The sequence below is a fragment of the Sus scrofa genome, chromosome 12 (genome assembly GCF_054392235.1).
Source record: "Sus scrofa isolate SSC_HxYL_T2T_F1_AM1 chromosome 12, Sscrofa_HxYL_maternal_Yorkshire_Landrace_v2.0, whole genome shotgun sequence".
Classification (NCBI taxonomy): Eukaryota; Metazoa; Chordata; class Mammalia; order Artiodactyla; family Suidae; genus Sus; species Sus scrofa.
This window is the reverse complement of record NC_139394.1, coordinates 11935156-11955096: the sequence shown is the minus strand read 5'-3', so window position 1 is coordinate 11955096 and position 19941 is coordinate 11935156. Positions and strand designations below refer to the sequence as shown.

The 19941-nt window shown below is 47.3% G+C and overlaps 2 protein-coding genes across 15 annotated transcripts in view; both read left to right on the top strand.

Moving 5' to 3' along the window:
* The first annotated feature begins 1098 nt into the window (after nucleotides 1-1098).
* AMZ2 (archaelysin family metallopeptidase 2) lies at nucleotides 1099-10474 on the top strand. 7 transcript variants are annotated; one of them, XM_005656929.4, is made up of 9 exons: nucleotides 1099-1136; nucleotides 1656-1748; nucleotides 2049-2138; nucleotides 2669-2951; nucleotides 3607-3780; nucleotides 3887-4015; nucleotides 7587-7750; nucleotides 9081-9257; nucleotides 10227-10474. In XM_005656929.4, exons 4-9 carry the CDS (start codon nucleotides 2669-2671, stop codon nucleotides 10380-10382), a joined length of 1083 nt encoding a protein of 360 aa, XP_005656986.1. In that variant the 5' UTR covers nucleotides 1099-1136; nucleotides 1656-1748; nucleotides 2049-2138; the 3' UTR covers nucleotides 10383-10474.
* A 2838-nt stretch (nucleotides 10475-13312) lies between these two features.
* ARSG (arylsulfatase G) overlaps nucleotides 13313-19941 on the top strand; it is a 129636-nt gene continuing 123007 nt past the window's right edge. For 6 of the 8 annotated variants that reach the window (XR_014820886.1, XM_013989905.3, XM_013989908.3 and 3 more), the window contains exon 1: nucleotides 13313-13616. The gene's annotated coding sequence lies outside the window, so the exon portion shown is untranslated. The remainder of the gene's footprint in view (nucleotides 13617-19941) is intronic. The other 2 variants (XM_021066718.2, XM_084983880.1) reach the window with 1 other exon arrangement.

The window sequence follows — 19941 nt, the reverse complement described above, 5'->3', positions numbered from 1 at the left end:
AGAAGTGATGCCCTGGGAAGAAAGCTGGGTGTCCTTTAAGTTGAGATGTTGGAAGAGAATCCATGTAAAAAGGTGGAAGTCTGAGGAATCAGGTTTGAAAGGAATAGGTCTTGCCCAGGGTTCCTCTGCAGGGAGCTGCTGGGATAGGCAGGGTGGTGAGCATGGGATAAACCTGGGGAAGAATGAACTGAGTTGGAGACAAAGGAGGGTGTAGGAGGTGGCTGGGCTTGTTTGGAAGTCAGCTGGAGACCCACATGATCGAGTGGGTCCCCATTCCTTCTCTAGTACTGAGCGTGTCCTAATATCTACACGAATGAGCGCTGGTTGCATGAGGGGGCAGAACAGGAGTGGGTCATGGGAACCCTCAACTTCCCAGGGCTGAAGGGGGGCCTCACGGATCAGAGCTCTCTCTTCTCATCCTCTACAGTGAACCTCGAGACCCAGAGACGTTCAACTGCGTCTCCAAGGCCACAGGGCCAGTTCAGTAGCAAAGCCCGAAGGCGCCCCTTTCTTCTTCCCAACATCTTTTTGGCACACGCATTTTGGCCCTTTCAGCACTCGTGAGAGGCCAAGGGACGCATCCCTGGGTGAAGCGGAAATCCTGCTAGTGCCACGGGTCTCGGACACCGCCTCCGCGCCGCCTGCCACTCGCTGCACCCCCACGCCCCAGTGGCTGCAGAGGCTGCCACCAGATAAAGGGTGACGACAGCTGGGAGCACGCGCCGAGGCTGTGCGTCAGCCTGTGGCCACGGCTGATTTATTTTGGAACCGCCTGGTTGAACTAGTCACGTCGAGGGCGCTTCTCAAACCCACGGCCCGCTGAGCACATTGACAAACCAGCAAATCCCGGGACGCGGCCGCCCCGCCCCAGCATGGTAGGAGACCAGCCCTTTAGAGGCTGGGAGCGGCGCTTCTGCGAGGGCGAGGCCGAAAAGGGCGAGCATGGGGACGGATCTGGGCGCCCCGTCGCCCCCTAGTGACCCTGCTCCGCTCTAGGTCGCGAGAACAGTGGCGGCCACGGGATTGGCTCCCGCGAGACGGGCCCGTGCGGCGGGGCGGGGCGGGGCGCGACGGAACCGAGCGGCGTGTGGTGGGCGGGGCGTCCGTCGAAGGGGCGTGGCGCGGCGCCGCGTGCGGTGAGCGGGCGCGCAGGGCCGCCGCGGGAGGCAGGCGGGCGGTGTCTACGCCTGGAGGGGTGAGGATAGTGCGGGGGAGCCGTCAGAGCCGGGCCGGGCCCTCCTAGCCGGGCATTCTTGCCTGTAGAGGATGGCGACTGTCGCGGTCGGTGGGGAGGGATGAGGATGTGGGAGGAGCAGCCTGCGGCGGAAGCCGGGAGGACAGCGGGGGCGGGGTGTCTCCGGGGAACTAGGCTGGGCCTTCCTTGGGTGGAAAAGGCGAAGCGAGAGTCCCCTTGGGATCCCCACTCCGCCCCCAGCCGTGGTCCGGGTCGCCCTTGCACGGCCGAGCCCAATCTGCGAGTTGCTATAGGCAACTTGCCCCGCTTCACCTGGGACGTGCTGGTTAGAACACGGACAGCTTTACAGGCCTCCATCCCACTGAAGTGACCCCCATCTGCCTCCCGCCCCGCCACCCAGAGCAGACCTGGGAGGCCACAGGAGGCCTCCTGACCGTTCACCCTGCCTTTTTACTATCAGGGTGAAGGCCCCCCACACAAGTTTCCCACCAGGCCCCGACATGCCTGTCCTTGTGAGGCAAAAACTTCAATGGGATCCTTCCTCTCCCTAAAGGTATGTAGAAATACAGGAGGGCACATCTTGCTTGCTATTTTGTGCTGTAGAAGTCAGATTTCAGCTCAGTTGTGGAGCAGCGAGGTTTCTCTGCTCCCGGGAGAGCTCTGACAATAGAGATCTTTGTTTTGGAATTTCTTCCTCACTCTGGAACCCCAGAATTCAGATGTCCAGCCAGAACAGCCATTAGGTTAAAATTTCCCATCAGTTGTCTTTCATTAAACTGGAAAAGCCTGGATAGTTATAAAATATAGGTTCCAGTGGATGATATCTGTTTTTTTCCTTTCCTCACTCAAAAAGCCTCGTGGCGGGGCAGCTGGTTCACCCATTCAAACGGAAGGATGAGATCAGTTCATAGGAACATGATGTGAATGGAAGCAGCCTGTCATTGTAAGTCTGGCCTTTGATTAGTCACCTGATGTCTTTCCTGGGGTGACATGACCTTGAGACAGTAAACTTCAACGGGGCTGATCTGTGTTATCAGCCGGCAGGGTTTGCATTAGTTCTCTTTTTGTTTCTTCCTGGACCTCTTTGAGTCACATTAGAAAGGATGAGTACTTTTCATGTGGCTGTAATGAGTCAATTCATAACATTGTTACTCTTCCCCAAATGACAGAAGGAAAGGGGGAATCAGGCCGTGTCTTATGGTTACCACTGGTTGTTATAAGAGGAGCAGGTTCCCTAAGGGATGGAGGAATGAATTTCATGATTTTCTCCTCTCTCTTTCAGAGACCCTCCCCAAGAAATGGGTTAGAAATGGGGAGAGCAAACAGTAGTTGGGTGTGATCACTCCAGGGCATTAGCAATCAATTGATCCGTCATTCCACTCTGGGGAGAAATGAGAGCTATATGTGGAGGAGAGGTAAAGTCACCAGTATGGAGCTGCATTTTATATTTGACTCCTTGTGTCTTTCTGGTAGATGCAAATAGTACGACACTCTGAACAGACACTAAAAACAGTTCTCATCTCAAAGAACCCAGCGCTGGTGGCACAGTACGAGAAGTTAGATGCTGGGGAACGGCGTTTGATGAACGAAGCCTTCCTGCCAAACAGTGATCTCTTTGGACCCATTACTTTGCATTCGAAGTCAGATTGGATAAACTCCCACCCTGAGGCTCCCCAGGACTTTGAAGAGTTTTTCAATGATCCTTACAGAAAGACACCCTCTGCAGAGAAGCACAGTATTTATATACAGTGCATTGGTATATATTGGTAATAGGGTGGATTTGGTTTGGTTTTGCACTGTGCTGGTGCCAGGGATAGTTTAGCTTCTTGATCTCATTTAAGTGGGCAGTTTTTATAATCTTTTTTTTTTTCTTTCCGGGCCGCACTTGCTGCATATGAAAGTTCTCAGGCTAGGGGGTCCAGTCGGAGCTGTAGCTGCTGGCCTATGGTTACAGCTCATGGCAATGCTGGATCCTTCACCCACTGAGCGGGGCCAGGGATCAAACCCACATCCTCATGAATACTAGTTGGGTTCATTACTGATGAACCACAATGGGATATTCATTTGGTTCATAATCATTTTTGATATTCAGTCCAGTGGTGGAAGTTTGGTAGCCAAATTTTGCCTTAAAAGAGGATGTTTTGTTTCTTTCTAATTTGCATTCACACCAATGAATGATAAAGATATATTGAAAATTCAGAGTTGGTTTATTTCTAATTCCAAATTTCCAATCATAGACTGAGGTAAAGACTGTTTTAATCATCTTAAAATCTGTCTTTTGGAGTTCCCTGGTGGCCTGGCAGCATTGCCACTGCTGTGGCATGGGTTTGATCCCTGACCCAGGAACTTCTGCCTGCTGTGGGCGTGGCCAAAAAAAAAAATCTGTCATTAAATTTTCTTCCATATTATAGGATCTCTTGGAAACACAAGGAGTGTCAGTGAAGAATATGTTAAATGGCTCAAAGGCTACTGTGAAGCATTTTTCTACGGCTTGACAGTGAAACTCCTAGAACCAGTTCCTGTCTCTGCCACCAAGTGTTCATTTAGAATCAACGATGACACACAAAACCTACAGATTCATGCAGGTGAATTAAACAGCTGTACAATTTGAATTGAATTATATATTTTGTGTGTATATATATATATTATTATTTTTTTTTTTTCCTCACACCTACCTTTCTTTTTGAATAGGGCAGATCCTGAAGTTCTTAAAAAAGAGGAAACCTGAAGATGCCTTTTGTGTTGTGGGAATAACAATGATTGATCTCTATCCAAGAGACTCCTGGAATTTCGTCTTCGGACAGGCCTCTTTGACAGATGGTATTCCTTTTTGACGTTGGTCCAAGCATTATGATTTTGCTATTTAAGACAGTACAGGAGTTCCCTGGTGGCTCAATGGGTTAAGGATCCAGCATTGTCACTGCAATGGCTTGGGTTTGATCCCTGGCCTGGGAACTTCTGCCTGCCATGGGCATGGCCAAAACCAAACGAAGACTGTATAATGTTTCTAGTGTGGCAGCGTGCCACAGTGGGCAGTAATGCTGTTGATAGATTTGGATGATCTGGGTTCCTCTCCGGGTTGGCTCTTCACTGCCTGCATGACCTTAAAGCTAATAACACCCCTTTCACAGTGTCATTTTGAGATCATTTACATAAAAGTGCTGGTATATAAAAAGTGTGTCTCTGTGCCTGGCACCTGTGTAAGCATTTAGCACATTAGATGGTAAATGTAGGTGATTCAGTGGCAAGCGCATTCAATAAATTAAGGATATTTGAACCATCATTAATGTAAGCGAGAATCTTGCTGATTGTTTTTTGGCTCTTTTTGTGATCTTGCATAGATGCGCTAGCCACAGACTGATTTATAAGTGTGTGCCTCAGATCCAGTGTCTTACGACATGTTGTTATTTTATTTTTTTAAAGTCAGGTTCAGTCTTTGACCTGAGATAAAGTAAATCTGACTCATTGGGAACCCTGCGTGGTAACAGTGGGGATGAGAAAGGATCTGGAAGCAAAAAATCCTATTTTTGCCTTTTTTTTTTTCTTTTTGCCTTCTCTCCGCTTCTCTTCTCCCTACCCCTCCGTTTCTCCTCCTGTTTTTCTACCTTCATCCCCCAGGATCTAAGGTTCAGCAGGGAGAAGTCCAGGAAGCTTTGGGGTGTGGTTGTCTATTACCATTCCATGGATGGGTAGTAGGGACCAGAGACTGTCTGGATGGTACATTAGCCTCAGGCTTTGTTGGGGGTGGGGAGCGCTTGCTAACAAATGTTTCTCCCTATTAGCCATAGCCTTCTCGTCCCTGTTCATCAGAGGTGGGGGCCCAGGGCCCTAAGGAGCCTCTTCTTCCCACCTACTCCTTCATCCTTACCTCTCCATTTATATTTTTACAACCCCCGCCCCCCGACTCCATGACCCTGTCAATACACTTTCTGGAGACTTGGGTCACTGATGAATTCCTGACTTTTTTTTTTTTTAATTTTTGGCTGTGCCCATTGCATGTAGAAGTTCCCAGGCGCTGGGATCGAAGCTGAGCCACAGCAGTGGCCATGCCAGATCCTTAACCCACTGCGTCACAGGAGAACTCCATGTCTTCTTGATTTTTTTTTTGCATGAGCTTTTGATCAGAAATAAACTCATATGAGCTAACTCTTTATTTCCCCTTTTATTAACCTGATAGAGACAGAAACATTAAAAAAATTTTGTAGGCGTTCCCTCTGTGGTGCAGTGGGATTGGCAGTGTCTCTGCAGCCCCAGGATGCAGGTTCAGTCCCCGGCCGGGCACAGTGAGTGAGAGGATCCGTCGTCGCCGCAGCTGCGGCATAGGTGACAACTGTGGCTCAGATCTGATCCCTGGCCCAGGAACCCCTTAGGGTGGCCAAAATAGAAAAAGAATTCTTTTTCAACAATGTATTTCTTTAGATATTGTTAGCTAATTTATCTTCTGCATTTCGGGAAGCTTTCTCCCCAAATGTTTTTACCTTAATTCTTTTTCCTCCCTGTAAGTTTATTATATATTGCATGACATAAGAGAAGGTATCGTAAGAGAGTCGTGTTGATCTGCCCTGAAGTGAGACTGCATCTTACTACAAGTGACTTCATTCCTCCGATTCTAAAATTGAGGAATGTTTAGTTCCCATTGTGGCACAGCGGAAAGGAACCCAGCTAGTATCCATGAGGACGTGGGTTCGATCCCTGACCTAGCTCAGTGGGTTAAGGATCCGGTGTTGCCATGAGCTGTGGTGTAGCTCGCAGACGCGGCTCGGATCCTCTGTTGCTGTGGCTGTGGTGTAGGCCGGCAGCTACAGCTCCAATTGGACCCCTAGCCTGGGAACCTCCATACGCTGCAAGTGCAGCCTTAATGAGGACAAAAGACAAAAAATAAAATAAAATAAAATTGAGGAATATTTAATTAGTAAGGGAAATAGTCTATTTGTAGGATTAGTAGAAGAAAAAACTGTTCTTGCTAAAGGTATTATAGTGAAATATGCCCACACTTGTTTGGTCAGAGGAGGTCACTTGTGACATGAGTAGCTTTTTCTTAACTTTCAGAATGCACTTTCCCCTAAATTTCAAATACCAAGGCGGCGGTGAGGCACATTCTTCTCTCCCCTCCTCCCCGTTTTGGGCGCACTCACAGCATGTAGAAGTTCCCTTGGCCAGAGCTCAAACCTGAGCCATAGCGGTGCCAATGCTAAATCTTTAACCTCGAGGCCACCAGGGAACTCAAAGTACATTCTTTTTGAACCAAATTGGTTGGACAAATTTACTGTGAATTCATCTCCTTAACAAAAAGGTTCCTTGTTACTTTGGAATAACGACGGAAAGAGAGGCATACGAGAAAGCAGTAATGTAAACACGTCAAGTTAGAAAGCGGTCAGTCCCCTTTAGAATGAGTTGTGCACCAAACTCTGTTCTCCGTGTATGCAAAGACGGTTGAAACTAGCCGAAGTGTCACAGGAAGTCAGTTTCAAGGGTATTTGTTCTGGTCACTGGCACCAGCCGCAGAATAGAGTTGTGCTGGGTTTAAAGAGGTGGAGGACAGAAGAAGGTCTTCGTCTGAAGGCGTGGCCCAGATGTGGTGGCTAAGGCAGCAGGGGCAGTGGCCAGGCCGTCCTCCTCTGAAGGGGGATGGGGGAGGCACAGCCCCCTCACCGACACATGGCACAAGCATCTGCTTATTGTGCTCTTAAAGTGTGAAATCAGGAGTTCCTGTGGTTCAAACGTTCTTTTTTTTTTCTTTTCTTTTCTTTTTTTGGCCACCCCGTGGCACATGGAGCTCCCTGGCCAGCCATCAGCTCCGCAGTTGCAACCTACACACCAACTGTAGCAAGGCCGGATCCTTTAACCCATTATGCAAGGCCAGGGATCAAACCTGCCTCCTGGCACTACAGAGACGCCGCCGCCGGTCCCAGTGTGCCACAGCGGGAACTCCAGTTGGGTCCTTCCTCATCACTCCATTAGGAGCACTTGATTTGGACTCTTGAAGAAGACTTCTTTGGTGGAGTTCCCTTGTGGCAGAGCAGGTTAATGATCTGGCATTGTCACTGCAGTGGCTTGGGTTACTGCTCTGGTGGAGGTTCGATCCCTGGCCTGGGAACTTCCACATGCCGTGGGTGTGGCCAAAAAAAAAAAAAACTGAAAAAGAAAATGCAAAAGTCTTCTTTTGTGGGGGGAAAAAACTTCCAATTTTTCAAGAATTTGATCCCAGACCATTGAGTGTTCCAGAGCAGGGCACACTGGATAGCAGAAGATTGGGCAGGGAATCTGGGGCAGTGCCCTCCTTTGTCCTGGCTGCACGCACTCACCAGTAATGGTTGCACCCAGGGGGCTTGCCTCTTGGTCTTTGCTTCAGGAATCTGACTCGCATTCTGTCGTTGCTCATCCTTCGTAGGTGTGGGGATATTCAGCTTTGCCAGGTATGGCCGTGATTTCTATAGCTCCCACTATGAAGGCAAGGTGAAGAAGCTGCGGAAGAAATCCTCGAGTGACTATTCAGTTTTTGACAACTATTACATTCCTGAAGTCACTAGTGTTTTGCTGCTTCGGTCCTGTAAGGTGAGTTGTTCAAACAAGAGTAGTTGTTGCAGCAAGAGTAGGGTTTTTTTTTATATATATATCTATATTTTTTCTTTTTTAAGTGAGAATTGCAATGATTTTTAATTTTTATTTTTTAATTTATATTTATTTATTTTTCTTTTTAGGGCTGCACCCGAGGCATATGCAGGTTCCCAGGCTAGGGGTCAAATCAGAGCTGTAGCTGCTGGCCTACACCACAGCCACAGCAACGCCAGATCCGAGCCGCGTCTGCGAGCTACACCACAGCTCATGGCAATGCCAGATCCTTAACCCACTGAGTGAGGCCAGGGATTGAACCCACAACCTCATGGTTCCTAGTCGGATTTGTTTCCACTGTGCCACAACAGGAACTCCTGTTTTTTTTTTTTTTTTTTTTTTTTTAAGAAATCTTAATTCCCTGAATTTGTACATCTGCAGTCCTTATTAAGGTAATATTATAAATGAGTTTGTATCCTTTGTACACTTTTGGTGGATATTGATTAACTGAATTATCCATAAAAACAAAATTTAAAATTATCTAAAATTTTTTTTAAATGGCCACACTGGCAGCATATGGAAGTTCCCAGGCTAGGGGTTGAACCAGAGATGCAACTGCTGGCCTCTGCCTCAGCAGTGGCAACTCCAGATCCTTAACCCACTGAGCGAGGCCAGGGATGGAACCCACAACCTCATGGTTCCTAGTTGGATTCGTTAACCACTGAGCCACGACGGGAACTCCAAAATGGATCCCTTAATACTGAAAATTTCAGTGTCTGTGCTGGTTTTTTGTCCCTGTTGTTCAAGGGTCACCGTTCTCTGTGTTAGCATCACCCTCCACTGTCTCAGCGTCTCCAGGGGAATGGCTCAGAATCTAAATTTTACCAAGTCCCCACGAAGTCTAGAGCAATGGCTCTCAACCAGCGGTAATTCTGTCACCCAGGGAATGCTTGGCAAAGCCTGAAGACGTTTCTGGTTGTCACAACTGGGGAGGGGATGCTATGGCACCTAGTGGATAGAGGCCAGGGATGCTGCTAAACCCCTGCAGTGAAGAGGCTGACCTGCCCCCTTCCCCCCAAGGAAAGAGCCTGTATTAGTGGTGTCAAGGTTAAGAAACCCTAGTCCAGGGAAGTAATTAAGTAGAGAGAGGAAGGCAGAAAGACATTTAGGGAAGTGAGTTTTTGAGCAGGTTGAAGTTTTGGTGAGGTGGTAAGAAAATTGTTTCATATAAATGTGTTTCCTGGAAAAGCAAAAAAAAGCAAAAAAAAAGCAGGGGGTGTAACTCGTTGCTGCTGCTGGTGGCACTCTAAGCCTCCGTGTGGGTGTCTCGCAGACTTTAACCCACGAGATTGGGCACATCTTCGGACTTCGGCACTGCCAGTGGCTTGCCTGCCTCATGCAAGGTTCCAACCACTTGGAAGAAGCTGACCGGCGCCCCCTCAACCTTTGCCCTGTCTGTTTACGCAAGCTGCAGAGCGCTATTGGCTTCAGCCTTAAAGAAAGATACCGAGTAAGTGGGAAGCCGAAAAGGGGGAAGTGGTTATTTAAGTAGCAAACTACCATTTTCTATTAGGCCCTTCTCTGGAGGCGACTTATCAGAGGAAATTAGTTGCAAAGGTAAGCAGGAAACTGTGGGTTGTTGTTTTTTTTTTTTTTTTTTTTAAAGCATGCAAAGAAATATCTTTCTTCCAAACTTTGACTTGCCTCTGCGTAGTGCCTTACACTTAGCATTCAGTGAGAAGTGGTGGAAGAGGCTTCTGTATTTCCCATTCGTTGAAGGCCAGAGAGCTTGACTCTGCAGAGCAGAATAAATCCCGACAAGTTCATGTTTAAAAATTATCCGACCACATGGAGGTGATTTATCTCTGCAAATCTGGGACAGAGGCATGTTTTTTAAAAGGAAGGGACAGTTTTAAGAAGGAAGAGGGAAAGTGCCTAATCTCAGCGGGTGGGTGTGGGTCCGAGTGTCCACACAAGTTCACAGACACGTCAATATATACACATCATGCACCTACTCACGGGGGGTGGGATGGGGGGGGCACCCAGGTGACTGCGGTTCCTGTCTGCACATACACCTGTCTCCTCCCAGAGCTGTGTGTACACGTAACGGGTGTACACACCTCGACATCACATTAAAAGACAGTATCATGCCTTGTGGAACAGTTGGCAACTTGAGAAAAAATAATTCTCCTCCCACCTTAAAAGAGGAAAAAAAAACCGGAGGCCGAGTGTCATTCTTTGTGACCACTTCTCCTGTGCACACTGTGTGGCTGTGCTTTGTGCCCACAGTTGGCCCTTCCGCTTAGGGCATCGTCCCAGGGTGGTTTCACCTCATAACCGTCTCTATCAAAGGGAACATCTTTGTGGGGAAGCTAAGTCACGGCTTTAGAGAACTTGATTTAGAAGCCCAGGCTTTTCTCTCCCTACAACTATTTTGCCGTGATTTGCTGCAAGATAACTGTGCGTTGTGTTTCTCCAGGCGCTGGTGAGGTGGATTGACGATGAATCCACCGACACACCTAGAGTTACTCCGAGACACAGTCGCGAGGATAACGTGAACCTGCCCAAACCTGTGGAAGCCTTTAAGGAGTGGAAAGAGTGGCTAACCCAGTGCCTTGCTCTTCTCCACACATAAGCACCCTCTCATAGGAGTAATTAAAAGAAATAGCTGCACGTTACTCTTGCATTTGGGCGGCGTAGTTCATTGGAATAAACTGTTGAGTCTGATCCTGCGTGGTGTCAGAGTAACGGAATGGAACTTTTTTTTTTTAAGCACCTGAACTTTGGGGTTCGCTAGTGGCACCGCAGCTTGGAGTGGCTGCTGTGGTGTGGGGTTTGATTCCTGGCCCAGAAACATGCATATGCCACGGGCAAGGCCGAAAAAACCTCCACCTGAACATTGAAATGAAGTTCATTTTGAATGATAAAAACTCAAAACTCCGAGTTCCCGTGGTGGCCCAGTGGTAATGAATCTGACTAGTATCTGGGAGGACTCGGGTTCGATCCCTGGCCTTTGTTCACTGGGTTAAGGATTTGGTGTTGCTGTGAGCTGTGGTGTAGGTCACAGATGTGGCTCGGATCTGGCGTTGCTGTGGCTGTGGCGTAGGCCAGCAGCTGCAGCTCCAATTTGACCCCTTGCCTGGGAACCTACATATGCCGAGGTGCAGCCCTGAAAAGCAAAACAAAAAAACAAAACTCCTCAAAACTCTCTTCTTCGCGGCCTGGTCTGAGGCAACAAGCTCATCATTTCCATTCTTCAAATATATTTATGTCTCATGAGACAGTTAAGACCAGCAGTAACTGGTCAGTAAACCAGTCCTGCAAAAATAGCTGTTTATGTCCTAAGAAAGGATTTCCAAGGAACATAATTTCCAGGGGATGTTTTCTGGTTCAGTTTTTAGAAAGAGGTGGGATTCAGCCAAGTCACTTTGTCCATTCCCATCCCTTCTGCATTTCTCTAGGCCTGTCCACCCTCTGGGCTGCCTTCTCTCTCTCTCTCTTTTTTTTTTTCTTCCTTTGCTGATTGATGGCTTATCCCTATAAGAAACAGCAGCTCACTGTAGTTTTTTTTAGCAGCTTAACCTTTGAATATTTGCAAGTGAAAATGACAGTGGAACATGGCAGCTTTCTGCTTTTACAGACATGTTCCTTGGTGGAGGGTCTTGCACAAAATTTGTTGTCATTGTTACCCAGTCCAAGCTTATACCACTCAACAGCACGATGGGCCAATACTTCGAGAGATGAGTGGTTGGGGCAAGGAACAGCAACTTTATCCAGAAAGCCAGCAGGCTGAGAAGACGGTAGACCAGCATCCCAAAGGACCATCCTATCCAAGTTGGAATTCTGGCTTCTTTTACACTAAAAGGGGAGACGTTGTGGTTGGTTGGCGCCATTCTTTGTTCTTGCAGCTGTTCCACTCAGGTCAGGTCATGAGGTTCCCGTAAAGGGCCCACGAGATAAATGTTCTTCTCTGTTCTGTAACTTTTTATATGACTGGTAAAGTGTTATGCCTGTAAAGGTCAGAGCCAGGAGAATGGGCTCTCCTGTATATTTCAGGCCACAGGCAACATTCTTGCAGCAAAAGCAATAGAATACAAGGGTTAAAGTAAAAGAAACGCCCATATTTGTCCTTCAGTATTACACAGTGGTCCTATCTATGAGAGTTGTGCTTTTCCTGTAGGTTTATTAGGGTTCATTCCAGGTGTTAGGTTTATTTCTACAAAATATCTTCCTCACTCCTTTCCTTTAAGCCTTTACTTGAGATGGAGAGAGCTGTGATGGGGATACCTGTGGGTGTGCTGAGAATCCCCAGTCAGTCTGTGACTATCACCCGGATTTCCATAGCTGGAACGGGTTGAAAACCTCAGACCCGATGGGCTGCCTCTGCCAGGTCCGTGTGTGCTGGCGATCTCAAAGAGCACCTTGTATGGCTGCATGCTGGGCAGACGGCACGTCCCACTTCCCATTTCACCTTGAAGATGAAACTAAAGGTAAATTTTTCAAAACTTTGATACCTAAATTCTTTCACTTATTATTTATGTAATATGATTTAAAGCTCATTTCATTACGGAATCACCAGTTTCCCTTACATTCACTCTCTACAAAATTAAACCTCCTTCAGTCATTTAGAACATGGTGATTGGCCATTAAAACTAATCAGAGTGGACAGTTGGTCATTCTAATACTGAAAAGAGAACCCAGTGCTGTGTGGACTTTGATGGATTCTGTTGGGGTTTTATTTCCTCCTTGGGTAATGTGTTTTTAACTATTCTCGATTCTGTTCAGTTTTTTGTTTTCCTACTGGGTAAGCACAGCTTTAGTCCTATATGTCAGGATGAGTGATAAACCTAAAAGAATTCGGATTTGGTTAAGTGTGTAATTTGGGGTGACAATTATTTGGTCAAGAAATAAGTCCATTTGTACCTACCCTGCACTGAGACCAGGAAAAAAAAAAAAAAAGTCTATTGCAACAAACCATTCACTCCTGTTAAAAGTTGGACAAGCCTTAAGTTTTAGGTAACAGGCATTTTTCTGCAGTCATCACTTAAGCGGCGTGTATAACTAATGATTGCCTTAGGAACATTTCTTAGGGTTAAGGTCAAAAATATAATTCGGTTACTACAATAAATCTTTGTACTTTTGAAAAGTGATTTTTCACTTTCTTTGCTCTGCAAATGCTGAACCCACAGGCATTTGAGAGTAAAGAGAAGAATTTTCCGCTGTCTACACACTATTCTGGAGAGAAAGTGAATTGGAAATGTTCACCTCGGCGCCTAGGAAGGAGGCAGAAACTCTCCTGTCGAGGGAAGGGTTCAGCGTTCCCATCTCAGGCCGCCAACTCAGCAGAGAGGGTTAAACAGACGAACAGGACGACGGTGGCCGTCGTCCCCGGCCCCGCTGGCTCTCCGCGCGCAGCAGGAACTCCGCGACACGACGCTGGTCCATCCTGGGCCCCGCGGGCCGGGCGCCCCCTCGGGGGCGGAGGCAGTGGCGGCGGCGGCGGGCCCTCCCCCTGCAGGAAGCGCGGGCCGGAGCAGGCACCCTCGCCCAGCAGCTTCCGCCCGGGGCTTCCCCGCGCGCCGAGCGGGTGCGCAGCGCGGCCTCCTTGGGCGGCGGGACCCGGACGCAGCGGGGATCCGGCGCCGCGGCCACGTGGGCGGGCGCCAGGCGGGGCGGCGGGAAACCAGCGAGGGCGCAAAGCCGTGAGTGCAATCAGCTCTGGACTAGAGCCGTAGAAGCGTTCTCGTCGCGTGCCGCGTTTGAACCTTCGTCCCTTCCTAGATTCTGACGGGTGATCTAGAGCAGCTCCAGCCACTTGTGTCATTGTGATGCTTCTGGTAGCCTTATCAGCGCCTGCAAAAAGAAGCAGGTGAAAGGAATTTAATCTCTATATACTCCAGTGCACCCCAAATACCACCCACATGATACTCACTATGACATTTATTAAGCTATTTTACGTTCTTGTGTGTGTCAATAACTAAGATGTGGTCTCTCAGCAGGTTTGATGTTTATCACACAGTGGTGTTGTGCGCTAGATCTCCGGGGTTTGTTTACCTACTAGCTGCAAGGTTGGAGCCTTGGCCGCCTTTCCTGCCCCCGCCCCCCAGCCCCTAATCGCCTCATTCCACGCTCCCTCTCTCTCTTTTAACCAGTTGTGCTCACTTAGATTCCACATAGATGTAAAATCAGACAGTATTTGTCTTCTCCACCTTCGCTCACTGTACAGTACTGTTTTCGAACTACGTCTTCAAATTCTGGCCTGCGTTTTACTCGCCAGCACGTCTCTGCTCCCACTGGCTGCATTTCACTGGCTCGAGAGCCCCGCGCGGCTCCTGGCTACGGTATGGGACGTTGCGGCTCTCAGTACCAATTTCCAGTCTGCATGGAAAGATGCGCCTATGACGTTGAATTAATAGGAGCGTGAGGCTTCTAAGAGGAAAAGGTCGGGGGTCCTCGGACGGCGCGTGCCGTGCGTACCTGCATTCAGGCTGCAAAGTTGTGAAGGCTGTAAGAGCGTCTGGATTCAGTATTGATTTGCTTTTGGATCTTGCTGGAACTTTGGGAACTCTCCTCTCTTGCCAAGGGCCTGGTGCGTCCCTTGAACGTGTGTTGTGTTTTCGCTTTTGGAAAGCAGAGTTGAAAAGTGTTAATAATGCGGAAACAAGCCTACAGTAGCTTAGGAAGCGTGAGACCAGATCTCCCTAATTTCAAGTTCTGCTGTGTTTTCACCGCCTTCTGTGACCTCATAAGAAGTAAAATACCACAAGCCAGAGGCCTAACCCATTTTTTTCAGGTTGTTTATAAAAGAGGTTATAAGATTAAACTTTCTTTCAACCACTTTTCTAGTCAAGTGGGGCCATCTGGGGTTGCTCAAAGTCGGTGAAATCACAGTACTTTGCTTCAGCATCATAAAAAAAAAAAAAAAAAAAGAGAGAGAGAGAGAGATTCAAGATCCAGGAGAGCACTTGCTACCAGTTGAGCTATTAAAAGAAAAACATCATGGGAAAAAAAGTCTACCAGAAAATAGATTAAGTTAAAACAAAGATCTGCCCAGGCAATGTGTTAAGACTTAGGAGTTCCCTGGTGGTTCAGTGGGTTAAGAATTGTGTTGTTACTGCTGTGGCGAAGGCTCCATCTCTGACCCTGTAACTTCCACATGCTGGGGTGTGGCAAAAAAAAAAAAAAAAAAAAGAAAGAAAGGGAAGAACCCTCCTTCCCCAACTCTGTAGCTTTGCATTTGTGTATAGTTGTCTCCAGGTATTCAGAGGTGTTGGTTCCAGGACGCCCCTGCTCTCCCTGCCCCCCCCACACCAAAATCCATGGATGCTCAAGTCCCTTATATAAAATGGTGTAGTATTTGCATATAACCTATGCACATCCTCCTGTTTATACCTTAAATCATCCTCAGATTACTTACTTATTATTTTTAATTAAAATATAGTTATGTACAAGGTCGTGTCAATTTCTGCTGTATAGCAAAGTGACCCAGTCACACATATATATAATTCCCTTTCTTATATTATCTCCCATCATGGTCTATCCCAAGAGACTGGATATCGTTCCCAGTGCTATACAGTAGGACCTCATTGCTTATCGATTCTAAATGTAATAGTTTGCATCTACTAACCCCAAACTCCCAGTGCATCCCACCCCCTCCCCCCTTGGCAACCATAAGTCCGTTCTGTATGTCTGTGAGTCTGTCTCTGTTTCATAGATAGGTTCATTTGTGCCATATTTTAGATTCCACATATAAGGGATATCATATGATATTTGTCTTTTTCTGACTTACTTCATTTAGTATGAGGATCTCCGGTTGCATCCATGTTGCTGCGAAAGCATCATTCCTTTCTGTTTTATGGCTGACTACGCTTCCACTGTAGATATGCACCACGTCTTCTTAATCCATTTCTGGGTGGACATTTTGGTTGTTTCCACATCTTGACTGTTGTGAATAGTGCTGCCAAGAACATTTGGGTGCCTGCATCTTTTTGAATTATAGTTTCGTCCAGATGTATGCCCAGGAGTGGGATTGCTGGATCATATGGTAGTTCTATACTTAGTTTTCTGAGGAACCTCCGTCCTATTTTCCATAGTGGTTGTACCAATTTACATTCCCACCCACAGTGAAGGGGGGGGGGTTCCCTTTTCTCCATACCCTCTCCAGCATTTGCTATTTGTAGACTCTTCATGATGGCCATTCTGACCGGTGTTGAGGTGGTACCTCATTGCGGTTTTGATTTGCCTGGATGACTTGCAACACCTCGTGCAACATAAACAGTTGCAAATACAGTGTAAATGATATTTAAGTATTTGCCGGGCGTGTGGGAAATTTGCTTTTCGGAACTTTCTGGAATTTTTTTCCCAACTATTTTCCATTCTCGGTTGGTTGGCTCCTCGGATGCAGAACCAGTGGACACGGAGACTCACGTGCCGCCCCTAGCGATAATTTCTTCCCACTGTTTGTTTAGTCTGCAGTGGGTTTGTTTTCTTCCTCACAGCTGACCTGCCCATGTAGGATCTTACTGTGGGCACTTGAGACCCATTTTAGGTATTGGACCTGCAGGTTTTGAGCACAGTGCTTTCAGGTTGTCCTGCTGCTTCCTAGATGCACTAGGTTCTCAAGTGTAACTGTAAAGAGATACCAGCTTCTACCCTGGAAAATGTCAATGAAAATGAGGAACCCATTAATACCTCCATTGAAGAGTTTCTTCTGGGAGTTCCCGTTGTGGCTCAGTGGGTCAAGAACCCAACTAATATTCATGAAGATGTGGTTCCATCCCTGGCCTTGCTCCATGGGTTAAGGGTCTGGCGTTGCTGTGAGCTGTGGGGTAGGTTGCAGATGGGGCTCAGGTCTGGTGTTGCCGTGGCCGTGGCGTAGGCAGGCAGCTGGCAGCTCCGATTCGACCCCTAGCCTGGAAACCTCCATATGATATGCCAGGCTTAAAGCCTCGGGATTAGAGCACTAAACTGCTCTCCTGAGACACTAGTGAGGAGACAGATGATCAATGCAGAGGCCGATATTTGTCCGATGTGGTGTTAGACTAAGGGAATAAACCGAGAAGTGTTTTGGGTAGGATGTTCGGGCTTGCCTCCTCCGGGGGTGACATTTAGAGGGGACCAAATGGAAGGGTCATATCACGTACATCTCTCAGGAAGAGTGGACCAGGCAAAGGGACCCACGCATGCTGGGGCCCGAGGCTTGAGATTTCAAGGAACAATAATGAAGCCAGCGCAAGAGCAGGGCAGGAAGCCTCAGGCAGTGCATGAAGAGCCTGTGTTAAGGATTTTTGGCTTTTTAATGTGATCAGGTATGACTTGTGCTTTAAAATAATTATTTTTTTAATTAAAAATAATTTGGGCCGGGGGGCGGGGGGGGCTGCCTCATGGCAATTGGAGTTCCCAGGCCAGAGATCAGATCCGAGCCGCAGTTGTGACCTAAGCTGCTGCTGCAGCAACACAGGATCCTTAACCCACTGTGCCGAGCTGGGGATAGAACCTGCATCCCCATGCTCCCAAGACACTGCCGATCCCATTGCACCACAGTGGGAACTCCTAAAAGGATTATTGCAAGGCTTCCATATGGAAAATGAAGGCCGGGGTGGTCTGGGGTGGCTTTGCAGCAAGATGGGAAGCGAGTAACCCAGCTAGAAGAGGATCGCAGTAATGCAGCTTGAATCAAGGGTACCGGTGAGGTTGGCACAGGCTGTCAGGTTCTGGATATCTTTAGAAAGTGGAGCCAGTAGGAGCACCTTTGTGAGGAAGCAACTTTGGGGAGAAGGTTCTGCTGAGAGGGAGTTCCCCTTGTGACACAGCGGAAACGAATCCGACTAGTACCCATGAGGATGCGGGTTCGATCCCTGGCCTTGCTCAGGGGGTCGGGGATCTGGTGTTGCTGTGGCTGTGGCGTAGGTCAGCAGCTGTAGCTCCGATTCGACCCCTAGCCTGGCAACCTCTATATGCCACAAGAGCGGCTCTAAAAAATAAAAAACAAACAACATTTTTAAAAGAAGTTCTGCTGTGGATGTATGAACTGGAAGGGCTTGGTTGTCACACAGGTGGGAGGTTTGTTGGGTGACGTTGGGACTTGGGATGGAGCCCTCCCCGTAGAGAGGTAAAAGTTTGGTTGAACTCTAGGGGAGTAAGGTGCCGGCATGGTTAGTGTGCTTGTTCTTTTTTTGAGTTGCTGGGAAGATATACAAATACTGTAAATGCATGGCCACAATTTGTTTTTTTTTCCCTTATAATCTTGGGTGAGCTGTATCTTAAAAGCCTTTATAGATAAAAGTGTTCTGGGGTAGAAGCTTTGAGTTCAGTTTCCCCTCTAGGAGATCCATAGTCACTGTAGTCATTTCGATTTGGATGTGAGAATTTTTCTTACAGGAAAAGTGAAATTTTGCAAAACTTCCTGACCTTGACACTTTTCTTGCTCTGCAGCCTCAGGCGGTCATTATAGAAACTGAACACGAGGGGGAGCTAGTTTCCTTACTTATGCCACTGTGTCTGGCCCACCTGTTGGAGATTGTAATCCTCCCTTGCCTTAACATCTATCTTAAAGATAAATCTGAAACCCAGGACAGCTTCTGTTTTTGGAATGCAATGTATACTTAATAGGAGCGACCTTTTAGCATGTACCATGTTTGCATTGTCATTAAATGGGTTGTTTTAAGGAATGTTCAGAACCATTTAAAATTTTAAAGACAGTAACTTCTAAACTCTAGAGGCCTGTTGGCGAGCCTCATATCCTGGAGCTTTTATTTTTATTATTTTTTCTTTTTAGGGCCACACTTGCAGCATAAGGGAGTTCCCAAGCTAGGGGTCAAATCGGAGCTGCAGCTGCCAGCCAACACCACAGCCACAGCAACTCCAGATCCGAGTTGCATCTGCAGCCTATGCTGCAGCTTGTGGCAGTGCTGGATCCTTAACCCACTGAGTGTGGCCAGAAATTGAATCCACATCCTCATGGATACTAGTTGGGTTCTTAACCTGCTGAGCCACTATGGTAGCTCCCTGGGAGCTTTTAAAAATAAGGATTCATGGGAGTTCCCTGGTGGCTCCGCGTGTTAAAGATCTGGCATTGTCATTGCTGTAGCTTGGGTTGCTTTTAGTTGTAGCTAAAAAAAAAAAAAAAAAAAAAAAATATTCATGATCATTTCTGATTTTGAATATTTGAGAAGGCGTACGGAAATCTAAATGTAATAAATCCCCCTAGGTGATTTGAATGGATGACTGGGCTATGGGAACTCTGAATTGGAATCCATTGGCTATTTTATCAGCAGGTATAAGCTAAAGGAAGACAAATAAATGCACAAAAGCTACCTTACACATTATTGGAGTAGAAAATGGATAACTTTGTTAAAAGGTTTGGAAGCGTTGTATGAGTTAAGGATGCATTTATCTTAATAAATAAATCTTAAAGAGCACATGATATTAACTCATGTTTACAACTGGAATGACTTCCCCTTGGGGAGGGAAACAATTTACATGTGCTGTAAAATTATTCAGGCAGCAAGGTAGAAGCAAAATCTCCTTAATCACAGGAGGAGTTCCCTGGTGGCACAGCAGGTTAACGACCCGAAGGATCCAACGTTGTCGCTGTTATAGTTCGGATCACTGCTGTGGCACGGGTTTGATCCCTGGCCTGGGAACTTTTGCATGCCACAGGGGAGGCCAGAAAAAAAAAAAGAAAAAAATTTGTCCGGAATCACAGGAAATGCAGATGGATAATGTGCCACCAGCTCTACGATGTTTCCTGTCTCCAGCACCTCTGGTCTAGGAATCACTTAGACAACGGCGATCCTTCCCCGTCAGTCAGGACTGTTGGGTCACAAATGCACGGGGCCGGCCCACAGGCCAGGTCCAGTCCACTGCCGAGTTTTCTTTATGGCCTGTGAGCTAATAATGGTCTTTACATTTTTCTGTTTTCTCTTTGGCCGCCCTGTGGCATATGGAGTTCCCCAGCCAGGGATCAAATCCAAGCCGAAGCTTCGACCTAAACTCAATCCTTTAACCCACTGTGCTGGGCCGGGGATTGACCCTGCATGCTGGGGCTATAGAGATGCCCCTGATTCCACTGTGCCACAGCAGGAACTCCGGTCTTTATATCTTTATGTGTTTGAAAAACATCGCTAATATTTCATAGCGTATGGACATTGTATGGAATCCACATTTTGGTATCTGCAAATAAACCTTTATTG